At 37.7% G+C, this 24,982-nt stretch overlaps 1 protein-coding gene across 3 annotated transcripts in view; it reads right to left on the bottom strand.

Annotated features, from left to right (window-relative positions):
* The window catches only part of PPP2R5E (protein phosphatase 2 regulatory subunit B'epsilon), a 149,288-nt gene that overhangs the window by 32,768 nt on the left and 91,538 nt on the right, over positions 1-24,982 (bottom strand). For all 3 annotated transcript variants that reach the window (XM_061156920.1, XM_061156922.1, XM_061156921.1), the window contains exons 4-5: positions 11,334-11,435; positions 4,801-4,893 (exon numbers count right to left, since the gene is read on the bottom strand). In XM_061156920.1, the coding sequence (XP_061012903.1) occupies positions 4,801-4,893; positions 11,334-11,435 (195 nt within the window). The remainder of the gene's footprint in view (positions 1-4,800; positions 4,894-11,333; positions 11,436-24,982) is intronic.

Raw genomic sequence — 24,982 nt, 5'->3', positions numbered from 1 at the left:
ATGTGGACAGGTAATATAATGAGGATATATGAAAAGAGGAATTCATATTTAATGAGCAAATATTAGGCCTCATATACGATACTAGCAGACATTTATATGTCATATTATTTTATCATCTTAACAGCCTACTACTTTGTTTTAACTTGCTATAAGAGAGATGACTGTTATTGTCACTTTACTGAAGAAAACACAGGCTCAGAATAGTCAATAATCTGCCCAAGTTTTCAGTACCTATTTAAAGATTGAAGGTAGGGAGCCCTGTGTTTTATCTGTCGTGCCAATTCAATTAAGAAAATCTAACAGCTGTCAGTTTGGGGTATATTCTATTTTACTGAACAGTATCTCACTTATTCCATTATCCCTATGTCATGAATGAGGAAATCCATGCTTGGTAGCAAGTTTATTAACTTGCTGAAAGTTACACTGCAAGTAGGCAGAAACAGGGTTTAAATACAGTTTCTTCTTATGCCACAGTCATATTCTCAGCTCCTAAAATATAAGTAGATACACAGGAGAGTCAGGGTTCAAATCCAGAGCTTTCTAGCTTTCTTTCCATTACATCATGCTAAAATAGCCCAATTCTTATTTTGCTTTAGGGGATGGAGGAATCAGACTGTAAAGAATCTAGCTAGCTGCTACCAAAAGTGTAAATCTTATAACTAGAAAAAATTATATCTAACTGAATAAAAAAAGTTCTGCATTAAGATCATCAAAACTCTCTGAGATCTTTGAGAATTCACAGAGAATAAGATATCTATCTGCTCAAAGAAAAGGAATAAAGTGAGCGTCATTCTGATTTGCAAAAGGGAAAATTCTGAGGGTTCCCATGTCACAGAGAAACAGACTAGAACCAGGCTATACCATGCAAGTCCGTGGGGTAGAGAAAAGTGAGGGTGTGCAAAATGAATGAGCTGACAACAGAGCACAGACGTACAGAGGACCTGCCAGTTCAAGGGCGGTTAGGCATGGTGGTCAGAGCAAGAGGGAGGTCGGGTGGGACAGGGGATAACAGGACAGAATCGCAGCAATAACGCCTCAAGCTCCAAAAGGCTCACCATTGCCAGAAGGTCCCAGGTTGGGGCCAAAGGTCCAAGGAAGGAATCTCAGGAGAAGCAGGTAGACGGTTGAGTCCCTTCTCCGAGAAGGTGCTGGGCTAACTTAGGGAAGGAAAAGGAACGGGAGGCCAATTGTACAGGTTACCAACATGAGTGAACAGGGTAATATGGAAGATGGAAGCTGGCAGAACGACAGCTCATCTCTAACATGATGCAATGGTTTGAGTCACATGACTACATTCAAGTACCACTCAGTGGCAATGTTTGATCAGGGATCGAACTCAAGCCCTTGGCAGCGAGAGCTCAGGAGTTCTAACCACTGGACGGCCAGAGAATTCCGGCATTCCTTTTTATGATAAAGTTCCAAGGTCCATAGAGGAGGGGAATCCTGTAAACATGTAAAGCTAAAAAAAATAGCTTTTACCATTGCATTGGACAAAATCTCTCTCTCTCTTTATAAACAAAATTTGGAATCAGAGGAGGATGAAATTCTACAGTTGATTTCTAACTGGCTCAAGGATGGAATTCAAAGACTTCTGATTAGTGAACTTGTGCTAAAATAAAGGGAAGTTGCTAAAAGCACTCCACAGGCTTCTATCCTCCATCCTGGCTAGTTTAACTATTTTAGTCAGTGGCTTTAATGAAGCCAATAGCTAGCATATTTAGAAAGTCACAAATGTGATACAGATGGAAGGCAGAGTGAAAAAGGTTGATGATAGAATCAAGACCCAGAAAGACTTCAGAAGGTTGAAGAGATAAGATACTTCATAGGAATATATGTCAGATCCTATATCAAGATTAAAAAAAAAAAAAAGCTAACCGCAAAATGAACAAGAACAAGGGAAAATGAAAATGGGTCTACGACAAAATGCATGAAACTAAATTGGAAGTCAGTCAACTATGGCTGCCGGTCGGGGCAGCAGGGGGAATGATAGGGAAAAGGGATAGTTAGGGAGTTTGGGGTGGACATGGATAACCAACAAGGACCTACTGTATTAGACATGGAACTCTCTGCTCAATGCTATGTGGCAGCCTGGATGAGAGGGGAGTTTGGGGAGAATGAATACATGTGTATGTATGACTGAGTCCCTTCACTATCCACCTGAACTATCACAACATTGCTAACTGGCTATACTCCAATATAAAAAAAGTTTTTTAAAGAAAAAGTCAGTTAAGACCATAAGCTTATTAACCTAAATTAACAGTGTCATAGAACAGCAAGAAGAGCTAATGAGATGACTCCTTTAAGAACCCTAGTATCCAGACAAGGAATGCAGACCCGGACTCTAAGTTCCATTGGACTGACCAAACTCAGAGCTCTGTGTTCAGATCTAGATGTCATCCTTAAAGACAAACAGACACATATTGAAGACTTCAAAAACTAACAAATGAGACAGATACTAAGGACTCAGTCTAGAGCAGAGAATGCATACTGACAGCTGGAAGGCTAGATCTATGAGGCAGATGGCTTTACTTCACTCTGAATAGGATTTTTAAACTATCAGAAAATTTCACCAAAAAAACAAATTTGGGAGAAAAAAATTTCTCTTGGAAAAAAACATTATTTAGCAAGAACTGATGAAAGAGGTATAGTCAAAGCTCCCTTCAGTAGCAACCAGTCTGCATATTGTCTGAATCTAGCCCCCAGACTATTTTAAATGAGTCTACAAGCATCTGAATTGTAACTGCTGCTTTAGAGAAAAAGAGGTGAGAGGTTAACACAAAAGCTGTGTTCTAGGACCTAAAAGGTTATGCCTGGGCTAGTGATATACTGAGGGACTCTATTGAAGAAATAAGGCCAAAGGCATTTGAGGTATAGGGAGATTCAACATAAACAACAACTTTCTAACAAAAAGGGAAGAACCTGCCTAAGTATGTGGCCCTTCCTCACTGAAAAAGAGCCAGCAGAGGTTACCCCTGACCAGAGCCTCAAAGGACACTGATTCAATGGATAAAGAACTAGAAGAGACAAACCAAAATGTCCCTTCCAAGTCTGGGTCTCTCTGATGTTTTAATTTTAGGAGCTTTATTATCATCAGTATCATCAACCACGGAGAGTACCCTGACTGGGCCCTGCATGTTCTTCATGTAAGAAAAGCACCGGCTCTCATAGAAAGATTGCAGGATTTACTGTTTCCATGTCAACTAAACACAGTGTCTACTGCGGAATAATTATCTGATCCTCTTGGGCACTTCAATTTACCATAAATGTAAGAGAACCTTATCATTTCGCCCGTGTTGAGAGATGGGGGCTACTCCTGCCTTGAGGTCATTCCAAGTTATAGTGAAGGGAATCACAAGGAGCCATCATGGTATAAGAGACAGAAAACCTGAATAAGACAGACATGTGTGTGGGAAATCTGGTTAACTTTTTTAGACCTCAAATTCATTTATCTACAAAATGGGCATAAAACTTAGCCATATCTGCTTTAGATTATTGTATATATCAAATTAAATAATGCATATAAAGGTGCTCTGACAACTATACAGTGCTGTAGAAATGCAAGGACTTTCCAATACAAACACAGATCTGTTATGTTTTGGTTTTTGTTCTGCCTGAAATGCATGTTACCTCTTTGGGATAAGGACCTGGACCAATCTACCTATTGCCCAGTGAACCATCAATCTACTTAGTTATCTACCTCTCTAAATATCAAATGCTGGGAAAGATTGAAGGCAGGAAGAGAAGGGGACGACAGAGGACAAAATGGTTGGATGGCATCGCCAACTTAATGGACATGAGTTTGAGCAGGCTCTGGGAGATGGTGAAGGACAGGGAAGCCTGGCATGCTATAGTCCGTGGGGTGATAGAGTCGGACACATCTGAGCGGCTAACAACAACAAATATCAAATCTCACTTTTCCAAAACTTCTCAGCCTCATATGTCCAGAATTCTAAACGTATTAATTTAAGAAAGGGGAATGAGGTCATCACTTGAGTCATCAACCTTTATCCAGTAAGACCAGAAGATCAATTTCCTGCCAAAGCAATGTTTTAAATGTGAAGTTCTGCATACTGACTCACTAGGAGATACTTATTTTTTTCTACATAAGGCATCTCATTCATCACTTAGAAAGAAGCTACAACAATCCATACACCAGTTGGCTCAAGTATCCATTTTTACAGATGACTGTCAACAACAGCACCATGAATGTACTCCAGGTCTGGAGTAAACAGATATGATCCATAATTATAAATGTAAAATGACATTCAAGAAAAATATGTAGGTACACTGAGAAGTTCCAAACAGATAGGTGAGAGTTAATCTCTTCAAGGGAATCTTAAGTCTTAACCTGTGCTACTTCCTAGCTATGAAAGCTTACTAGTACCCTGACTTTGATTACTTATCAAAGCTTACTTATGCTCTAGACCATGCCTACTCAGTTTTAACAGATGTATGAAATAGTTTAAAATCCTTATGCAAATAGAAGTTTTCAAATTATATAAAGAGTCACAAACTAGAGTTATATAAATGAAATTCCTTTATAATTACATTTTAAGAAAGAAAATTGCAGGGATTTAGGCATTAGAATTCCTTGTTATTTAAAATGTAATTAATTTCCAGTACAATAAATTAAAGAGGTACCTATTACTTTTAATGGGCAATAATAAATTTATGTATATATATTTGTTTACAGGGTGATATAACTGTCACTGTAAGATTTTTTAACAAACATCTACAGCAAATGAGATAAAGTGTTATCAACTGAAAAACAAATACATACAATGACAAGAATATACTTACCTGTAATACAAATTTCTGATCTATGTATTTTTTGGCAATGCTGGGTTGGAATTCTTGGCTTTCCAAAAACCGTATGAAAAACTCATATACAAGCTGCAAGAAAAAGATTATTGTTAATCTCAAACTATAATTCACTGAGAACAGTATTAAAAACCATAAAAAGCTCTAATACTAAAACTGACGAGGGGTTTAATGTGTTTCAGTATCAATCAACTAGCAGTGCTAGCCTTTCTTGAAGCTCACAGTTGCTGTTATGATTTTTAGCTTTTTAAATTTATAATCTGAAAACACAGCCTAAGAAAGCAAATAAAAACCTCCCCAAATCTCATCATTCAGAGTTAACCACTGTTAACATTTTAATGTATAAAACTCCTGATTTTTTCTAAACCTCTACAACATACCAATGTACTATAAATTTATGTATGTATATATGTATATATATATACACATATATATACACACACATAAAATATAGTTTTCAAGCTATTTTTACCATCTAAACAATATAGTCAATTTGCGCCAACAATATCTATGCTACCATTCTTAGTAGCCAGAAGCATAGTCCACTATAGATAATTTATAATGAATAATTCCATTATTCGTAATTACTTTAATCAATATCTTCTGCTTAGACATGTAAATAGTTCTTAAATTACTACTCAATTAAATTACACCACAATGTACCTTATATAACACACATCAGTGTGAACTGGATCAATTATTTCATGAGAAAATATTTCTAAAGGGAAATTGTTAGATCAAAAGATATCCAAACATGTCAGGATTATCAACATTCATTACCAATTTCCTTTCAGAAAGTTTACGGAAATTTACGCTCCTCTAGCAACAACAACAATATGTAAGAGTGTGTCAGGATGTTCTCATCTGCAAAGAGTAAGAATATTCTCATCCACAGAGTCAACCTCAAATAACTTCTGAGAAACAGTGGGGGAATCACTGTTTACATGCTCTGCAAAATAAAACTATGTTAAAGCATACATTAAATACTGGTGTAGCACATATACAACAGTATATTAAAACCAGAACTTTCAAGAGACAGATTCTGGGTTGAAAACCTAGCTCTACCCCTTACTGTGTAACCCTAGTCTGTTGTTTCAACCGTGAAATGCAAATGATAATCCCTAAGATTAAATGTAATAATATATACAGAAAGCCCCTACACAGTGGCTAACACATATCACTACTGTCATTACTGCTTAAAACACGATTCTCAAACTTTTTAGTCTCACCCCTTTATAATGAAAAATTACTGAAGACTCCAAAATGCTTTTGTTTACATGAGATATAGAAGTAGAAATAAACACAAAAACTTTAATATATTTTTATTTATTTTATAAATATATAATTGTAAAATTATATTTATTTTAATATATTTATTATTCAGAACAATAAAACATATCACATGCTAACATAACTAATATATTTTTGTGAAAAACAACTTTATTTTTCAAAAAAGTTACTAAGAAAAGGAATATTGCTTTTTGTTTTCATAAATCTCTTTAATGGCATATTAGAAGACAGATTCTTATCTGCCTCTATCTTCAAGCTGTTAGAATATGTTGCTTTGGTTAAAATATATCACAAAAATCGAGCTATCCACAAACCTACTGTTGTGAAAAAGAGAGTACTTTCACATTTTTTTTTTACTTAATTGTGGGTACTCTTTGATACTACACCAGAACGACAGTCATTTCTTAAAACTGAAGTTGAGAAGCTGAAACCATATCAATGAATTTTTCACACTGTTACACTAAATACCAGTCATCTATCTTGCACTTTGGATGATATTTACCCATGCATGGTTACTTAACATCATTCATTGGTCAACTGGAAAATACTGGTTCACTGAGTTACTACAAATGTTGGCACATTTTATTAAACAGTATCAATAAAAGTCACATTCCTTAATATCTCCAATTTTTTTTTTAAGTCTTTAAGCTTTGGGGAGCTATAAAGCTCAAGGTGACAGATAAAGGACAGATACAAATTTTCTAAAATTCTAATTCTAAATTTTGCTTGAATGCTCTAATTTTATCAGTGGGGAAACAACTGTTTTCTTTGTTTCACAGTAAACACTTACTAAGTACCCAAGTCAGAATAACCATAGTTTGTCAGGTATTCTTTCAGGTAAAAATGATACTTTATGAATAGTTACTTTAATATGCAGCTCAGACAATCACACAAATGCTTTATTTAGCACAAGACAAAGATTCAGCTGGCTTTATGTATACTTTCCATTTCACCATGAAGAATGTTATTTTTAATATGTACTCAAAGGTCCAGATTAAATAAAATCAATAATTTTTGCTGCTCTTCAAGGACATTCTTAATTGAAATTGGATTTTTTTAAATTCTAAGTGCATGGCAGTAGAGAAAGCAACTACTAAGTCAGTTTGACATTTGATTTGTGCTAATAAGGAAACAGCAATTTCAACCACCATCACTTTTACAAATATTAGGGCAAATGCCAACACAGTAAAAAGAGAGAATAAAGCAGTATTGTTATAAAACTAATTCTGACTTTGCAGGCCACTGAAAATCTGATCTCAGGATCCCCCTAATGGTCTGCAGATAGCATTAACCTAAATGAGATCTTGTGACTTTAGACTCTAATGTAACACTTACATTAGGTGTCCACGTTAGCATTTTAATTTTCTATAAAATTCTGTTTTGCTCTCTGAAACCCTAGATTCAGAAAAACTTCTTCCCTGTGATCTGAACAATGCCAAGTTGTACTTTTAGTCATAATAACACCCGAGTTCAAACATGCCCTAGAAGAATTTTTCTTTTCTTCAATATACTAATCTTTCAACTTATAGTTTTACCAATAGTTTTACATCAGCATTATTCAAATAACTCATGAAAGAGGGTTTCAACTCTCTTTTGACTCCCACAAAATGGAGAGATTTCCATCTTCCAGGCCCGCCTTGTGGGCTGGCAGGGCTTTCTGGTGGGATTGGCAAAGCTTCCTCTCCCTTCTTGAACGCGGCTATGGTTTAAAAAAGTCTGGTGGAAATACTTCAGACACATTTATTAATAAGCATAAATGCTCTCTTTTTTACCAATTTTACCTCAGAATCAAAAATCTCCCTTGAGTTTCTAAAGGAAAAGACTAGGGACTGGGGAGAATAAATTACTTTTCAAGGTCACATAAGTGAATTCTCCAAGGAACGTAAGTAAGAAGACTTAAGCATTCCAGATTTTCAGTCTAAAGTGTAAAATATTACAAATAACCCCTTAATTGTAAATGGAAGTCCTACAAAATCATATTCTACTAGAAATATAGAACAAATTTCAGAAAATATGCAAAGAATAACCGTGGTAACCATGGGATGAAAGTTTAAAAGATACCACTAACAGAAAAGATCAAACAAAACACAGAGAGCAGATTTAACATTTTTTCTTATTTTTAAATATCCTGAAATATTCATAATTTGTTATGAGTAATACTCTATGAGCCTAAATTAAAATCAAAGTGTGCAGGAGCAGACAACTAGTGAAAGCAATGATCGTAGCCAACCACCCAACAACCACAGTGTGATTTCTTCTCTTCTATTGTCAGAGATTTGGTAATAAACACTTGTGTGTCCTGTGTTTTGCTTCCTTGGTGGCTCAATGTGTGAGCCTGCAATGTGTGAAACCTGGGTTTGATCCCCGGGTCGGGATGATCCTCTGGAGAAGGAAGCGGCAACCCACTCTAGTACTCTTGCCTGGAAAATTCCATGGACAGGTGAGCCTGGTAGGCTATAGTCCATGGGATCGCAAAGAGTCAAGACACAACTGAGCAACTTCACTGTTTTCCTTGTAAAACGTGGTCCAGAAGCAGCAGCACACTGTAAATGCTGGAGTTACGAAAAAGTGAAAAGGTTGAAGAACATGCAGTTTGGGTTAGGAAAAATCAATTGTCTGATCAATCATAAAGATGTTGAATAGTAGTGATAGGGCGCTACAACAAGAGAGACCTATCATGGACAGAAAGGGAGATTTCTGAAACATCGAGAGTCTTTCAGTGCTAAAACCACCCATCAGTAAAAATGGAACAGTGACTGATCCATGGAGTCAGAATGCACAAAGAAAACAGAATTCATGAGACAAGTCAGGAACCAGTACAAAGACATACCGAAAGCCAAAGAGAGTGAAGGCCAGAGTGCCTACTGACTTGACCTTTGCTATGAATGAAGGTTGCTTTGTCAATTTTAAGAGGCTTTTTTTTTTTTTTAATTTTATTGGGGTATAATTTGTTTACAAAGTTGTGTTAGTTTGAGGTGTACAGCAAAATGATACAGACACACATATACATATACTCTCTCTTTTTTAGAATCTTTTCTCATGTAGGTTTCTTTTGTGTGTTTGTGTATGCTCAGTCATGTCTGACTCTTGCGATCCCATGGACTATAGCCTGCCAGGCTCCTCTGTCCCTGTGATTTCCCAGGCAAGAATACTGGAGTGGGGTGCCATTTCCTTCTCCATGGGATCTTCCCAATTCAGGCACTGAACCCAAGTCTCCAGCATTAACAGGCAGATTCTTTACGACTGAGCCTTCACAGAACCTGATCTAGTCTAAGTCATGTTTTCCCCTGAGCTAAAGAAGGGCTGAGAGGACTACAGGCTGAAACACATGTCAACAGAGATGAAACCAGCATGTTCTGGAAGACAGTTTGTTACTTTAGATCTCCAAAGGCACAGATCTCAGCATCACTCTTCACTGTTGCCTTGGTTTTAAGAGTTTCAGATGAACTAATGGTTAATGTTTCTGTACTAATGACACGGTGTGAGCCTGACATTTGTGGTGGTGGAATTCAGCTTAACAGCTTTAGAAATTAATTTAGTCCCATGTCTTATAGAGTCATTAAGCTTACGAAGGATTAACTGAAATACTGAATTAAACTTTATCATACTTTAGGGGAAATTTATATCTATGGCGATCATAATTTAGAATATTCAAAAGCTCTTGCAAATAGTAAGAATGGTCTACTGTCTCTTCAGTAGACAGAAGACTAGAATGTAGACTAGACAACAAGTTGAAGCTCTGAAGGCATTTCCCTCCTCGTCTTTTCTACTACACAATGCGGGACTTTTCTAAGAAAATTATCTCTTTTTGTTTGCTTTGTTTTTTAAATTTCTTCCAGACAATACTGCACTTCTGTGACCTGATGCCAAGCATGAAGAATAAGACATGACAAAAAATCCACAAGAGTTATTGCTTTTGGTTTTGTTTTTTTTTTTTGGTCACAATCTGGGATCCACCATGAAAAGCACAAATCAGTCTCCCAAATTTCTTAGACTGCAGAAAGTATGTCTGGCACCTTGAGGAAAAAAAAAAAATCAAGCATCTAAGATAGTAAATCGACTATAGGGTTTTAACTAATTTACTCCACATGGCAATCATAGCAGGAATACATATGTATGACATGCCTAGGTGAGAGCTGAGAAAACAGCCCTGAAAGCTCTCCATATAACTAGACGAAAGAGCATTACATATATATCTGCAGCAACCTTGAGCTGCCAAAGCAGGAAACGGAAAGTTGCAAATGTATGTCAAAAATTCTGAAGCAGGGAAAAAAATAAACCCTTAGAATTCTCTAGGCCTACTCTCCCTGCTACAGTTTTCTGCCCTTCAGAAAAGTCAACTAGTAACCATAAGCACACTGCTACAAAGACGCAGCGGCTTCTGCCTCCCGTTAAAATGTACAAGGTCATATTCCTTCTCCATCATTCCCTCCCTCCTTACTAGCTGTTACCCAGCCTTGGAGAACAACCTAACTGAATGGAAAAACTGGCCTTAAGGTTCACTGTACTCACATTTCCTCGTTCTATTCATTTGAGAAAGTCTGGTCTTGAAAGAAGGCAGCCAGGAAAGGAGGATGATGAAGGGCTGGTGTGGAAAACTCAACGCAGTACAAATGGGCCTAATGCTGGGAAAGGAGATACAGGGATGGTCCTAATCTGTGCTGGCACATGAGGGTAATTGGAAAACATGGCCTTCTCAGTGCAACAGAGCAAAACTGGCCTTCACATAAGCTTTTTCTCAGCTATTGCTCCTCCTTATATGACACTGTGAAACAGCTACTGCAATTTGTTTTTGTCCTTCCAGGCTAAAGAAACACATTCGTGGTTATCACAAAGACATGCATTCAAAGTCCCCAGGGTACCTAACTGCTGAAAATGAGGTATGTACTCTGTGACCTAATCACATCTAACTAATATTAACGAGAAATAGTTCTGTTCTTGTTTGAGGCTCCAGCGGGAAGATCACAGAAATGCTAAAAAAAAAACTGCTGGCCGAGTGTGCAACCTGGGAGGGGCCACCCTAAAGCATTATAATACTTATTATTTTATTCTTCTGGCATCCAATTATCAAGAGTAAGAAACATAAAATGCATTCTTCAGCTTTCCAGTAATGTACTCTTAATCTGATTTCTTGGTGAATAAAGGCCGTCAAGGAAGTCCCATGCTAATCAGCTCATGGACTAATGGACCTTTCTTTTAGAACAAATGTCAGCTCAAAGTACCTGTAAGTGTGGCCATGATGCCTCAAGGGTAGGTTCATCTTCTTCTGGATCAAATTCATTGCTGTCACTAGGAGGGAGAGTTCTGAATATATTGCAAGATACCTAAAAATAAACAAGCAGCAGAGTTAGCTGGAATGGAATCACCTCCTCGGCAGCCTTACACAAGGTCTTTGCGGCCAGCCAAAGGGAACCCAGATGACAAGAACACCAGCAAACTGGGAGGAGACCCAGCTTTGAGGCCAGGACCAACTCCAAGAAAAGCTGGGAAATAGAGCAGTACCTTCCACCCTCTAGAACAGTATTCCTAGTGCTTACAATGCCATCTCCACCCCAGGTCCCTGCGATTTTATGCCTTCCATCAAAGCTTATGCTTCATTACTTACCCGTCAAGCAAGCTTCTCATTAATCAATTTACACTAAAATATAAATAACTGCTAATGGGCTTCATGTATTTCCCTTCTCAGGCTTATTCACAATTTGTGGGTTTACAGTCATACTAATGATAAATTTCAGGCATTTACAAAAAGCAAATCAGAAAAAATATTTCAGAACCTAGAGTCCTTACAATCATATCTAATCTGCTCTCAGTTGGTTTGTACAATAGTGACAATGACCAGGGTAAGGTACATCTGTGTAATGTCACTGCTACTATTTTGCAGTGACCTTCCCAGGGTTCCTTCCAATTTCTATTCTGTTCCTTGTTCTATTACTTATCTATCCTCCCCTAATGACTCAAATGCATCCTCAGATTTAAAAAATAAAACAGGGGTGGGGAGGGAATTCACTGGTGGTCCAACAGTTTGGACTCTGAGCTTTCACTACCGAGCACAAGGGTACAATAGCTGTTTGGGGAACTAAGATCTTGGAGCCTTAGGGCCAACAAACAAATGCAAAAGAAACAAGAAAGGGGTGGGTGGATATTGTACCAGAAGCCTTTGCTGAACCTTCTATATAGTATAGAAAATACTAGGCTATAATATGTTGTTCTAAAACAGGGAAAAAGAAAGACTCATATAATCTGAATGTGTTTACTCATTCAACAAATAATTGTTAAGTGCTCATTACGTACACACACTGTTCTGGGCACTGGGACAACAGCAGTGAATGAAGTAGATAAAAATCTGTGCCCTCCAGGAGTTTATATTCTAGTTTAAAGTCACAATTATTCCTATTTTCTAGATATGGTCACTGGACTCAGATGTGTAAGCTATGGGAAGACTTGATTTTACTCTAAGTGCAATGGGAAGCCATTAGGGGATCTTAAACAGAAAAAGGATAGACTTCAATTTTTACTTTTAAAACAATCCCTCTGGCAGCTATGTATAGGACAGACAGGAAGGGGACAGGTTAAAAGACTATGAAAGTGGCAAGACATGATGATGGCTAGCAGAGAAGACAGAAACAGACTGATTCAAATACATTCTGGAGGTAGTATTTGCTGCTTGGAAGTATGGGGTGAACGAAAGGAAAGACTCGAGAATGAGTCATAGATGCAAGGTCATTTAGCCAAGATGAAAATGACTGCGAAAGGGAAATGTTTCCTTTGTTTGCTGGCTTTAGTGGGGACGTCCAGAGATCCAGTTAGAAATATGTTAAAAGAGCAATATCCAGGAGCCAACCAGACACATGAACCTGTAATCTCAGAGGGAGACAGGTCAGCACTGGAGATCTATACAGACTCATCGGCATGTAGAAATATTTGAAACCATGGGACTAAGGGATCTTCTTGAAAGGAATAAATAGGAAGAAGGAAAGGACCCTCAGATATCTATCATTTAGAAACCAAACATGGGTGTAGGGGGAGACAAGAAAGACAAAAGGAAAGGAGCAGGAAGTAGGAGGAAAAAAAAGGTATGAGGATCTTAAGAGCTAGGAGAAAAGAGAGTCTTAAGGGAAAAAAGATGACCAAGCAGCAAATGCTGCTTGAGAAGGACCAAGATCCTCCTCCAGAGCAGAATCTACTGGATTCAGAAGCCCTATAAAGCGAGTACTATCATTACCCTCAATTTACCATTGAGGAAACAGAAGCACAGGTGTTGAGAGCTGAAGTTATCGTTAGTAACCAGCAGTTATGACTGAACCCAAGCTGTCAGGCTCCACCCCAATGTTCTAGATAAGTGGGTAGACTAATTCTTTTGCTCTTCTTTAACTTAGATGACTGAAAAATAAAATTATCATGCTAGAGTATTTTTGCAGTGACTAATTAGAGCTTGTACAGCACACACAGTTATTTTACTTTTGTCCCTTCTAATGATTATGAGAAATTATGTTTACAAAGAAACCAGTGACTTTTCAGATAATAATCAGTCAATGACTTCTCTTCAACCAGCCAGTCATACTGTGTAATCAAAAGAGCAAAAATCTTTTAATTACTTGCTTTTGAATCTTCATTCAACTATGCGTCTATTGAAGAAACTGAGTTTTCATCTCAACTACATCATTTATATTTATTGTACTCTGTAACAAGTTTTCTTTTCCTCCCCACAAGATGCAAAAGTAAAACACAGAAGGAAGGACAACTATATTCCAATAAAAATTAATTTATAAAAAGAGAAAAGAGAGAGAAAAGAAACACATCTTCTGTAGTAAAAAAAAAAAAATCTGGGTAAAAAGAGAGAAATTTCTGTTCCTCTGTATTCTTTGACATTCAAACTCTTTTATGGTGGGGAAATAATTGGGCTGCAGCAAATATTTGTTTACATATTTGTCTCTTCCCACTAATTAGGAATATGCAATGTCATATTCACATTTGTTTTCTTGGCACATATGAGTCTTCCAATAAATGTTCACAAAAAGGTTTGGATATATAATACAAGTGTGTGTGTTTGCTTTAGCCAAATTTCAATTTAAATTTTTGAGTGATTTAAATAAGCATTGGTTATTTAACCTAAGATGTTCAGCTCTGCAGTGTTCTAAGCCTCTCTTTTGGTCAAACCTTCATCTCTCAATTATTGTCACATCAAAAGAATGCTGAATTGTGTAAGCAATCCAAACAGCAAAGAGTTCTAAAGGCATGTACATCTCACTTAGCCACACACTGCCACGTCTTCAGATCTGTCTTCCTTACAATACTTTATTCAGTATACTCCTAAACATTCACCGTGAGTAATGAGGAAGCAAGGATCTACTGGGCTGGACAATTAATAGCCAACTCAACTAATTAAGTAGTTTTCTAGAACAAATGGAAAGAATGTCAACACAAATCAAGTCAGCCTTTCACTCTGCCTGGCACATCATAGTTGCTTAATAAAAATGTCATGAATGAATGAACCATTGTTCCCATCCTTGAGAATCCATCCTAAGAAACTAATCTAAGACAAGACTGATAAAACTATTTAAAGCAATCATTTGCAACATTCTCCAAAGAGTGTAAAATTGGAAATAACCTTTAAGTCCAACATTAGAGAAGCACATCAATTCAGTAGGACACTGTACAGGATTAAAGATAATCACTATACTGAAGCACAAAGAGATGTCAGAAATAAAGATTTAGAGGGAAAGATGATGTGACTATAATGAAAGTGAAAGTCGCTCAGTCGTGTCCGACTCTTTGCAACCCCATGGACTTTACAGTCCATGGAATTCTCCAGGCCAGAATACTGGAGTGGGTAGCCCTTCCCTTCTCCAGAGGATCTTCCCAACCTAGGGATGGAACCCAAGTCTCCTATATTGTAGGAGAATTCTTTACCCACTGAGCCACAAGGGAAGCCCCAAAATGCTGGAGTGGGTAGCCTATCTCTTCTCCAGTAGATCCTCCCGACCTAGGAATTGAACCAGGGTCTTCTGCATTGCAGGTGGATTCTTTACCATCTGAGCTATAATGGCATCAACTGTAACTACACAGATAAGAGCAGATATGGATAACTCAGGTGGTGCTAATGGTAAAGAATCTGCCTGCCAATGCAGGAGGTACAACAGACATAGGGTCCATCCCTGGACCAGGAAGACTGCCTGGAGGAGGAAATGGCAACCCACTCCAGTATTCTTGCCTGGAGAATCTTGTAGACAGAGGAGCCTGGCAGGCTATAGTCCATGGGGTCACAAAGAGTCAGAAACAACTGATCACACAACAAAAAGGAAATTAAGAAAAGCTGTATTAAAGCAAGAGGAATATGGATGAAATTCAGTAGCTGCTGTTCATCCTCTTGAGATACACCAAGTAAGTTCTAAATCCATAAAAAGCCTAAGTTAGAGACATGTAGTATGTGCATGATGCCTTTAATTTCAAGATAAAAACAAGCTCTTGAATTTGTTAGAAAAAGATTATGATTGTCAGAAGAGTTAAAAATCAGAGCCTCTTACAATGTCTAGGATCTACCTCATGAATGAATGGTTGAAGGACTGAATGAATGGACTAGCTGAACTATACAGCTGAGCTGCAAAATCATGAGTTTAAAATTGGGTCATCCTTGGATGAAAAGCGTATGGGAGACAGTTCTCTAAATTTCCGAAGTCTTAGCCAGCACTGTGTATGTGTGAATCCAACCTGGGAAAAGACCCAGTTGCCTTCACCAGATTTCCAAAAGACTTCCAGACTCTAAAATGGTTAAAAACCACTGTCCAAAATAATAAATATGCATCCATTAAATCTTCCTTTATCATGGCAGTCACTTCTGATTTACAGCCAGGTTTTAAAAGGATTATTAAGTAGGTAACAATTAAATAGGTACCTAACAGAAGCTTTGCCAACAAAGATCCGTCTAGTCAAGGCTATGGTTTTTCCAGTAGTCATATATGTATGTGAGTGTTGGACTATAAAGAAAGCTAAGCGCTGAAGAATTGACACTTTTGAACTGTGGTGTTGGAGAAGACTCTTGCGAGTCCCTTGGACTGCAAGGAGATCCAACCAGTCCATCCTAAAGGATCAGTCCTGGGTGTTCATTGGAAGGACTGATGTTGAAGCTGAAACTCCAATACTTTGGCCACCTGATGCGAAGAGCTGACTCATCTGAAAAGACCCTGATGCTCAGAAAGATTGAGGGCAGGAGGAGAAGGGGACGACAGAGGATGAGATGGTTGGATGGCATCACCGACTCAATGGACATGAGTTTGAGTAAACTCAAAGGGTTGGTGATGGACAGGGAGGCCTGGCATGCTTCAGTCCATGGGGTCACAAAGAGTCGGACACGACTGAGCGACCGAATTGAACTGAACTGGCAGTTGCATGCTTATGCAAATGTATCATGACCACAAGTAGCCACCAGCATCACTCCTCACCACATAGAAAGTTTTAAAGCATCTATGTAGCTAGATTAAAATGCATCCAGGTATTTATAATGTCACGAATTGTCACTATTAATACATTTAAATGTATGAGGTTCTAGTCCTAAGCCTTCTGTTTTATTTCTTTCAAAATGAATTACCAGAAATGAACAAAAGTTTTTAAAGTATAATATCACTATTTTATTTTAATCTATACTGGGGTCAATGCAAAGAAAAAAATTAAGAAACAAGTGCCTTTGAGGTAAGTCTAATTCATTTTCAACAATATTAAAATAAACACTGAAAGTTGGACCAAACTAAAGGCTTAAAGGCACTGGCCTAGTCTCTAGAAAGTAGTGATAAAGACAGAAAGCAAAGCTGGGGGAATGCAAGGAACAGGTATTAAAATCTGGATGTTAATACTTTTCCTTAAAGACAGAAAACCTAGGGTAGGTGATTCCACTGAAATGCTTCTAGAATCAGATCGTGTTAGAGACTAGCAAGGTGATGGAATTCCAGCTGAGCTATTTAAAGTCCTAAAACATGATGTTGTTAAAGTGTTGCACTCAACACGCAACAAATTTGGAAACTCACCAGTGGCCACAGGACTGGAAAAGGTCAGCTTTCATTCCAATCCCAAAGAAGGGTAGTGCCAAAGAATGTTCAAACTACCAGACAATTGCACTCATTTCTCATGCTAGCGAAGTTTGACTCAAAATTCCTCAAGCTAGGCTTCAGCAGTACTAGAACCGAGAACTTCCAGATGTACAAGCTGGGTTTAGAAAAGGGAAAGGAACCAGAGATCAAATGGCCAACATTTGCTGGTTCATAGAGAAAGCAAGGGAATTCCAGAAAAACATCTACTTCTGCTTCATGACTCCCTAAAGCCTTTGACTGTGTGGATCACAACAAACTGTGGAAAATTCTTCAAGAGATGGCAATAGCAGACCATCTTACCTGTCTCTTGAGAAATCTGCATGCATGTCAAGAAGCAACACTTAGAAACTTACATGGAACAGATAACTGGTTCAAAATGGGGAAAGGAATACAACAAGGCTGTGTGTTGTCACTTTGTTTATTTAACTTAACACACAGAGAACATCATGTGAAATGCCAGGAGAAATATCAATAACCTCAGATGTGCAGATGACACTACTCAAAGAGCAAAAAGTAAAGAGGAATTAAGGAGCCTCTTGATGAAGGTGAAAAGAGGAGAGTGAAAAAGCTGGTTCAAAACTCAACGTTAAAAAAACTAAGATCATGGCATCCAGTCTCATTACTTCATGGCAAACAGATGGGGGAAAAGAACAAGCAGTGACAGATTTTATTTTCATGAGTTCCAAAATCACTGTGGACAGTAACTACAGCCATGAAATTAAAAGATGATTGCTCCTTGGAAGGAAAGCAATGGCAAACCTAGACAGTGTATTAAAAGAGCAGAGACGTCAGTTTGCCAGCAAAGGTCTGTATAGTAAAAGAAGATATAGCTTTTCCAGTAGTCATAAACAGATGTGAGAGTTGGACCATCAAGAAGGCTGAGTTTAGAAGAATTGATGCCTTGAAACCATGGTGCTGGAAAAGACTTCTGAGAGTCCCGTGAACTGCAAGGATCAAACCAGTCAGTACTAAAGGAAATCAACTCTGAACATTCATTGGAAAGACTGAGGGTGAAGCTGAAGCTCCAATACTTTGGCTATCTGACACAGAGAGCTGACTCACTGGAAAAGACCCTGATGCTGGGAATGGCTGAGAGGAAAAGGAGAAGAGGGCAGCAGAGATGAAAGACTGGGTGGCAGCCCTGACTCGACGGGCATGAATCTGAGCAAACCCCAGGAGACAGCGAGGGACAGGGAGGCCAGACGTGCTGCAGTCCACAGGTGAGCAGACAGTCGGACATGACTGAGCAACATAACAGCAACAAAAAAATCCAGTTCCACTCTAAGAAATCAGAAGAGGTTGGTCCTAAGAGTTGGTGAGTTTTTCACGGTAAAAGTGCCACGATCTGTCAAAGGGTTCTTGGGGTTCTTTGTTTGACACCTCACCTCTGCCACCACCCCTGAGGACCATGTATAGACCCACCTTCCTTGTCTTTTATCTCTCTCTTTCTTCCCTGACTCCCCTCACCAGTTTCTGTTTGTTTGTTTACCATTTTTATTACTCTGTTTTCCCATTACCCCCTTCTTAGGTTTCTGGTCTGCCAGTGGCCCTCAATGACATGCACGGACACTCTTTTTCTGAGAGCATTCAGACACAAGCTGATGTCCTTACCCGGCACTAACACAGAAATAAAACAAGCTCTGCATCCCTGCTGTCTGGTTCACACCCCTATCATCAAACATCTGGATGACTGCAAGTTTCCCCTCTGGTGTTCCTGCTCCTCACATCCCTTCTCACCTTGCCCAGTTAGCTTCTGAGTCCCTCCAGGGCTCTTTACTAATTTCTGAAAGCATGGGCATGTGTGTGGTCAGTCACTCAGTGCTGTCCAACTCATTATGACCCCATGGACTGTAGCCCACCAGCCTCCTCTGTCCATGGAATTCTCCAGGCAAGAACGCTGGAGTGGGTTGCCATTCCCTTCACCAGAGCATCTTCCTAACCCAGGGATTGAACTGGGGTCTCCTGCTTTGCAGGCAGATTCTTTACCACTGAGCCACCTGGGAATCCCTAATTTCTGAATGCCTAGAGCCTAATAGAGAGAAAATGGAAATAAATAGGGTTTCCAGATAAAATACAGGTTGCCAGTTAAGTCTGAGTTTCACATGAACAGTTTTTTGGTCAAATACATCCCACACTCTACATGGGGACTAAAAAAGGTTAATCACTGTTTATCTGAAATTCTAATTGAAGTAGGTGCCCTGTATTTTCATTTCCTAAATCCAACAACCCTAAAATAATGTTAATTAAGAATCTCTACCAGTTACAACTCAGTTGCAACTCAGAACTGGCACTGTAACACACTGGGGAAGAGGATGAAAGCGGGAGATGCTAGGCAAGGCCTAGGACCCGACAGGAGCTTGTTCTGAGGGACTGGCTGCTCTCTTATTTTCCAGTTCTTTGGTTTCTTGCTGATTGCTGTTAACTCTGGTGTAAAGAAATAAATTTTGAAGTCTTGACCAAATGTGAAAGAGAAGACTAAAAAGTTTCTAAGTACATAGCCCCTTTAAGCAAAAGAAGTGTTTAGGCATATTTTCACCAGTTTTTGATTAAACAACTTATTTCATTTTAACCTGCAATATTAAAATACAACTACTAACATTTTAAATAATTAGTTAAATTACTGCAGGAAAAAAAGGAAAACTCAATATTCTCAATCTCTTTCTCTCCATAGAAACTACTAACTTTACACCATGATTTTAGTTGACATCTTGCTATTGTTATTGCTTAAGGAAAATAACTAGCCTAGCATAAAAGAACAGAATGTGGAAGCACCTAGTAACTACTCATTAAATATCTGCCAGGATTAATAATGAACAAAACAGAAGGTAAGGATAATACAGTTGAGTACTGCTTTTAAAAAATAAAAAAAAAAAACCTATTTAACATAAAGGAGTATTAAAAAGTACTTTTTAAAGGTATTAAAGGAATACTTTTTATTTCCTTTAGTTATATATTTGCTAGCACTATTAATATTTAAGGCTTGGGAAAACCAGGTATGTAATCAGGGACACTTCCACCAAGTATAACAAGGTAACTTAAATTATCTTCCCTGTGCTTTAAAATAATACTTTCTAGATGACTGTCATCTTTCTTCAATAAAAGCAGGTGAACTAGTTAACATCAGAAAGCTTTCTCCCCCTTTCATCTGTGAAACTGTAATTTCAAATACTTATGCAATACTGAAATCATACTAGCTGTAAATACAAAAATTGACATCATAACTATAAAATAAATTTTCTTGGGATTACATCTAAGAAGTAAGTTTTCTAACAAAAAAAGAGCTATATGAATGATGTTAAGTAGAGAACAGTCAAGCAAAATTCAAAGTGCCATTATTCCTCCAGCATTCCTCTAGCAAAATTTGTATCAAGACCTCATGCAAGTAACAATTTCAATAATACCCCTGAGTTTTTTCATCCGGTTCTTCATTTATCATTCCATAATCCATCATGTATTAAAAAGAAACAAATGACTTAATCAAGTATTTATAAGCAGAGGCAGGACCCAGGAAACAATGTTGAAGCTAGGTCATCATGCATTATTCTCATAGTATTTCGTGGGAGCCCAAAAGATACATCTAAATAGATACACTAAAACTAAATTTCGAAAGAAAATTTCATAGTAGTTCATCAACATCTGCCATGGATGCAATTTTTAAAAACAATCACATCCAAAATAAAAACTGAAATATTTCAAAATAAAATAAACTGAAATAAAACTTACTTTAAATCTGTAAATCAGACATTTGAACAGAGAAGACTGATTTCCAAACACACTAGAATTTGTATTAAACATTCAAACTCTAAGAAATAAAATTCTAACAAAATTTGCTTAGGTACACTTTGCTATGCTATATAATTTTTGTAACATAAAAGTAACAACATATACATATATAATGTCAAGTTACTTTTGGTAACACCAAATTTAAGAATTCTTAGTGATCCTAATTATAAAGAACCTTCCAAACCTGACTCTCAGCCCCTTTTAATTACAGATAAATAAAAACAAAGGGGGAAATCCCAAAGCATTTGTAATTATGCTCAAGGAAACTGCAGAAAATAAACTATCTTTTAAACTGATGCTCTGATTAGGAAACAAATGGCAACATTTTAAACTTTCAATTAGCACTTAATTTAATTCACTGGCAATCCCTTCAATCAACATTTTGAAAGACAAACTGTCTTTTAATTATAATAAATCTCCTCTAGTCTCCACTTCAGACTAGGTACAAATTTTCTTTTTAAACCTCACTGTCTACATGAATGGACAAGGCTGTTTAAAACTTATCTAACTCATGGAATCATTAAAATTTCTTATTCTAACATAAAGACAAGTCCTTAGCACTAATTCTAAAGAGGAGAAATTTAATTAAATCTGTATAACAACTTCTTAGATTATGAGCCATCCACTACAGGTGTCATTTTATTCTCTAATATATTAAATATGGTAAGTGTCAATGAAAGTAGAAGTTTCAGACAAGCATTTCCACAAGTTATCATTCCAGACATGCTCACTAGAATGTGATTCCTTGAACCAAAACCACCTCCACACAGGTCACAAGCACAGGTCTTAGCAACACAATAAGGACTAAAATACTGTGATACATAGGTGTGTCAAGCTACTCCAGTAAGATTGTTCACATTTTTATCATGAAACCATCTTTGTGGACAAAGCTCTATACCTTTCAGAAAACATCCACCAAACCAGAACCAAGACAGAGAGCATTGTTTCCCTGTGGCTAAGAAATATGCCCGTGAGACAGCTGGGCAGTTTGTTTTACAAGATCCAGAAATCTAAAAGAGGATTTAAAAGATTTCTAAAGTCAACGATTACAACCTAATTATTGTTACCCATTCACCATCATATTTTAAATCTGTATTAATAGGGCTTTCTAGGACATAGCAGCTATTCTATTAAAACTGATTTCTGAAATGAGGCAGAAAGAACATTTTTAAATGATTAAAAAAAAAAAAGCTTAGCAATCAGTTGAAGAAAGAGAGTAACATATAACAAAACAAACAAACAACAAAAGGAAGCTTAAAAACTTATGTTGCCCAATTAGAGTTTAGCCTAATTCAAAAGATCAGAGTAATAGAAATCTTAAGCATTTCCCTAACTCACAAGGATGCCAACATTTTTACTTATATCAATACTTCCTTAATCCTGTTTTCCTTTCAAAATCTACTAGGTACACACACTATTCAGATTACACAGACTGGGGGGGAAAAAAACCACCTGTTTTCACTGATGTTATTACTGCTGCTGTTGGTGGTGGCAGCAGTTGATAACTGTTATGATCAACAGATATAAATGGATTTTTCTGAAAATAATTTGATCCCTTTAGACGATCAGTTTCTAGAAGGATCAGAGCACTGACAACTGTATAGGAAGAAAGGAATCTGTCCATGAGAGATCAAGGACAGAGAATCAACAGAACTTGAATACAGATCAAATACAAGTACCAGGTGCAGTTTTGAGGAGTAACATCAACACTTAGCTACAAGGAGACAAAAGGGAGAAAGTGTGTGAAGGGCAGGCCGTTGTTTTTTGGTCCACTCTCTCTGACCTACGCCCATCAGAAGACAGCAAAGACCAGTGGCAGGCAAAGAGACTGTGAGGGCAGGGGGATGCTAGGGAAAGAGGAAGACATCTGAGCAGAACCCCTCCAGGCACACTCACATAAAGTTCAAAATCTTGGAAAACTAACTGGAAGAGAGGATTTAAACCCACAGAATCGGTGCTCTTACTCACAGTGTCACACCCAGTCACATTAAAATGGGAGACCTACGTGACAGGATGGCACGGAGCGGTGGGCTTTCCCTGCAGTGAGACTGGCTGCGCTATTTTCTTACCACAACCATCCTTTCATCCTCCCAGAACTCTTTTTATTGGTGCCTTTGGATCTTTTCTCTTGGGCTTATCTAATTCTCCAGAGAAGCAGCATCCACCTCCAGAACAGTGGCATACAGGATCTGGGAGCTGAGTGGGGAAGAGGGTTAAGGATCTTTTCACTCAATATGCTTCCCTGCTTTCAGAAAGGTACTGACTGCTGCTCTGAATCAATGTCCCTGAGTTCGGATTCCCTCCAGTTTAGCCTCTCCAGAGAGCAACCCTTCAGTCTTCTGCTGCAGATTGGGAGGAGCAGTCATCTGGCTGCCTGGTTTGAGAGGAGCAGTTCCAGCTATATCTTACACAGACTGTCCACCACGTCTGTTTCACCCCAAGCACCCTCACTTTGAAAAGTACCTTTCTGCACCTTCTGGAGTTAATGCAGTGTGAGCTGGCAATTTCCAAACTATCCTTGCTATGGACTAGGATTCAGCTTTCTCTAATCAGTCTTGGTAGTGATCACCAGTTCATTTGCTTTATGGTTTCCAAAATATTGACTCTGAGATCTCTGTTTCACTTTTTTCCTGTGGGTTTTATTTCCTTTCAGTAATTTCTGTGTGGTTTCAGAGATAAAGGAAGTAGACATATGTGTGCATGTGTTCCATTCCTGCTATTTACTCAAAAGTTAGCCATCATTTCCTACAAAATTATTTCTTCCATTCTTCAATAACTTCTGAAAATTCAAGCAATTTAATTTTCTTATGCAAATACATCAATCCTCCATTAGTGGGAAAAAATCCAGTAGAAGGTCAAGAAAATTAAATGGCATCTGCTCTGACCTCAGCCAAAGAAAAGTGAGAGACTCCCCGACATCCAGTTTTCTTTCTCAGCATTAACACCAATCGCAGTAAAAGGTCTTAGTGTGAAGCAGAACAGAAAGCAAAGCACATTCTGGGCCTTGGAATATTAAATACAGAAGTCAATGAATGCCTCAAAGTCATCAATTTCACCCAAGGAACAAGTACACACATCTCAAAAAAGAGATCACTAAAACTCAAGCTGGAGCAAAGCTGAATCCTCGGCAGGAAGTTCCCATCTCAGTTTTCTGTCACCTTTTCTACTATGATTTCTGTTTCCAAGGCACTAGGATGTCCTTAACTCCATTATTTCCAATTATGTACAAAGCAATTCTGACATCTCAGTAGATCTCAAATTCACTCTAGTCAAAACCAATCACATCCTCCACTTCCTCATAAAAGAGAATTCTCCTTTCACCTTCCTCATTTTAACTCTTGAGAATTTTCTTTAACTCTTCCTCTTCATTATCTGCTTTATGCAACTTATCGAGAAGTCATTTTCTTTATTCCTTCATAATGTCTCTTGGGGTTAATGGTGGTGTTACTTCTAAGAGTGGAAATTTGCAAGCAGTTTAAATGTCTTCCAAATGGGAAAACAGTTAAGTAAACAACGGTATATCTATAAGACGGAGTATGAGGCAGACATTAGAATGATGTTTTTAAAAGATATTTAACTACATGAAAGCATGTTTACATAATAATTCTAAAGAAAAATTTTAATAGAAATTATATATATAGTAAGATTAGAAAAAATTTTAACAAGGGAAAAAATGAAAGGAAACAGGAAATTTTCTTAAGTGACAGCAATGTTCTAGATTTGGGGTTATGATTACATGAGTATAAAGAATTGTTAAATTCACTGAACATTCACTGCCTAAGCTCTATTCTTAAAATTATATTCCATATATCTTTAAAAAGTTTTTTACTTAAGGGAAAAAAATCTCATTTTAAAAAAACTGATAGGAGGAAACTGGCCAAAATGTGGGCAATGGTTGAATTTAAATAATGAAACTATAGATCATTTTTTCCTCTGGTTTCTGAACTTTCTTTGATGAGCACAGGAAAAAATAGAGAAGGTTGGGAGTTTCTTTACATATTCTTCTC

This window comes from Dama dama, chromosome 12 (genome assembly GCF_033118175.1).
Source record: "Dama dama isolate Ldn47 chromosome 12, ASM3311817v1, whole genome shotgun sequence".
Lineage (NCBI taxonomy): Eukaryota > Metazoa > Chordata > Mammalia > Artiodactyla > Cervidae > Dama > Dama dama.
The sequence above is the reverse complement of the archived record's forward strand: the minus strand, read 5'-3'. Positions and strand labels throughout refer to the sequence as shown.